Source organism: Grammomys surdaster, unplaced genomic scaffold, assembly GCF_004785775.1.
Source record: "Grammomys surdaster isolate TR1022 unplaced genomic scaffold, NIH_TR_1.0 114503, whole genome shotgun sequence".
NCBI lineage: Eukaryota > Metazoa > Chordata > Mammalia > Rodentia > Muridae > Grammomys > Grammomys surdaster.
In genome coordinates this window covers 897-2272 of record NW_021612615.1, presented here as the reverse complement: position 1 = coordinate 2272, position 1376 = coordinate 897, and the positions used below count along the sequence as shown (strand labels likewise).

Here is a 1376-nt window from a genome sequence, read left to right as displayed (position 1 = left end):
AAGCTGCTCCTCAGGCTCTGTCAGTGTGAATCAAGGTCTAGGCAGTGTGAAGAGACAATTTTGCAATGCAGGGGAAGAGAGAGAGAAAAGACACAAGCCCCGACCCCACCTCTTTTTTTAAAATAATCTTTTTATTGGATATTTTATTATATTTCAGATGTTATCACCTTTCTTCATCCTCCCACCGAGAAATCCTCTATTCCATCCAACCTCCTCCTCCTTCAATGAGGATTTACCCCCACTCACCACCCTGCCCTTGAATTCCCCCATCTGGGGCTTCCAGTCTTCATGGGACCAAGGACCTCCTCTCCCATCTATGTCTGACAAGGCCATCCTCCCCTACATATGCAGCTGGAACCATGGATCCAAAGCAAGTGAGTTACAGGCCCTGACTTCATCACTCAATGTTCTGTGCTACTACATCGGAGGCACCCATATAGAACCCCTCTAGCATAAAGGCATGTAGGGTTGTAATGTGTTTTCAAAATATTCTTAATGAACTGCAGCTTGGAGCTGAGTAGGAGGGATTGCTTGCCAATCACCCAGTTCTTGAAAGAGGCTAACTCCACAGAAAGTCTTGTAAATGATCACAGAAATGAAGAACTGGAAATACATAGGAGAGTGTCTGGACAAGGTAGAGGATGGTTATCTGGGCTTGGCTGTGTTTATGGTTAGACATGAGTCAACAAACTGCCCCTGATGCTTCATGTATCCTACCTGCTGCTGCTGCTGTTGGGTATACTTGTCGTATGTCTTCAAGCTGGCCTCCACACATAGCCTCTTTGTTTTCTTAGTACACTCTTCCAGTGCAATCTGCTCCCTTAGCAGCTGCCTGTTCTCGTTCCACAGAATTTTTGCTTGATTCTTTATATGAAGAGACTCTGCAAGGAGCTGACAGTTCCTGATGCTGAACCACAAAGAAGAAACGGTGATTTGCAGGAAGCATCCATCTTCCTTCCACTTCTCCAAGTACCATCCCTTCTAACCATGAGCCCTGGTCCCCAGACAGACACAGACTACAGACCAGAGCAGCCATAGAACATCACATATAAGAAGGTCAAATCGAGAACAGAGTAACATTCCAGAAGACTCAAAGTACTTCTGAAAACCGTGACACCAACAGGGTCTCATATACCTAGCAGAAGAGTACGTAGGCCCCATGATTGTCTATATGTCCAGGTATTAGAAAACCACCTGTAGGTAGAAAGAGGACAAACCTTATCTAGAAGAGGAGAACAGACTCAACAGATATACAATCGTTCTATGTGTCTCATGCAAACCAGATCTATAAATCTGTTTTCAGGGCCCAGAGACTCAAGGTTGACTGATATCTCCATTAAGGTGCACACCTTTTCTATCCTCTGGATAGAAAAGGT

The 1376-nt window shown here is 44.8% G+C and overlaps 1 protein-coding gene across 1 annotated transcript in view; it reads right to left on the bottom strand.

Moving 5' to 3' along the window:
* Positions 1 to 717: 717 nt before the first annotated feature.
* Positions 718 to 1376, bottom strand: part of LOC114635632 (disks large homolog 5-like) — a gene marked incomplete at both ends in the record, with an annotated part of 1291 nt that continues 632 nt past the window's right edge. Inside the window, one exon of the mRNA XM_028784137.1 lies at positions 718 to 907. Within this exon, the coding sequence (XP_028639970.1) occupies positions 718 to 907 (190 nt within the window). The remainder of the gene's footprint in view (positions 908 to 1376) is intronic.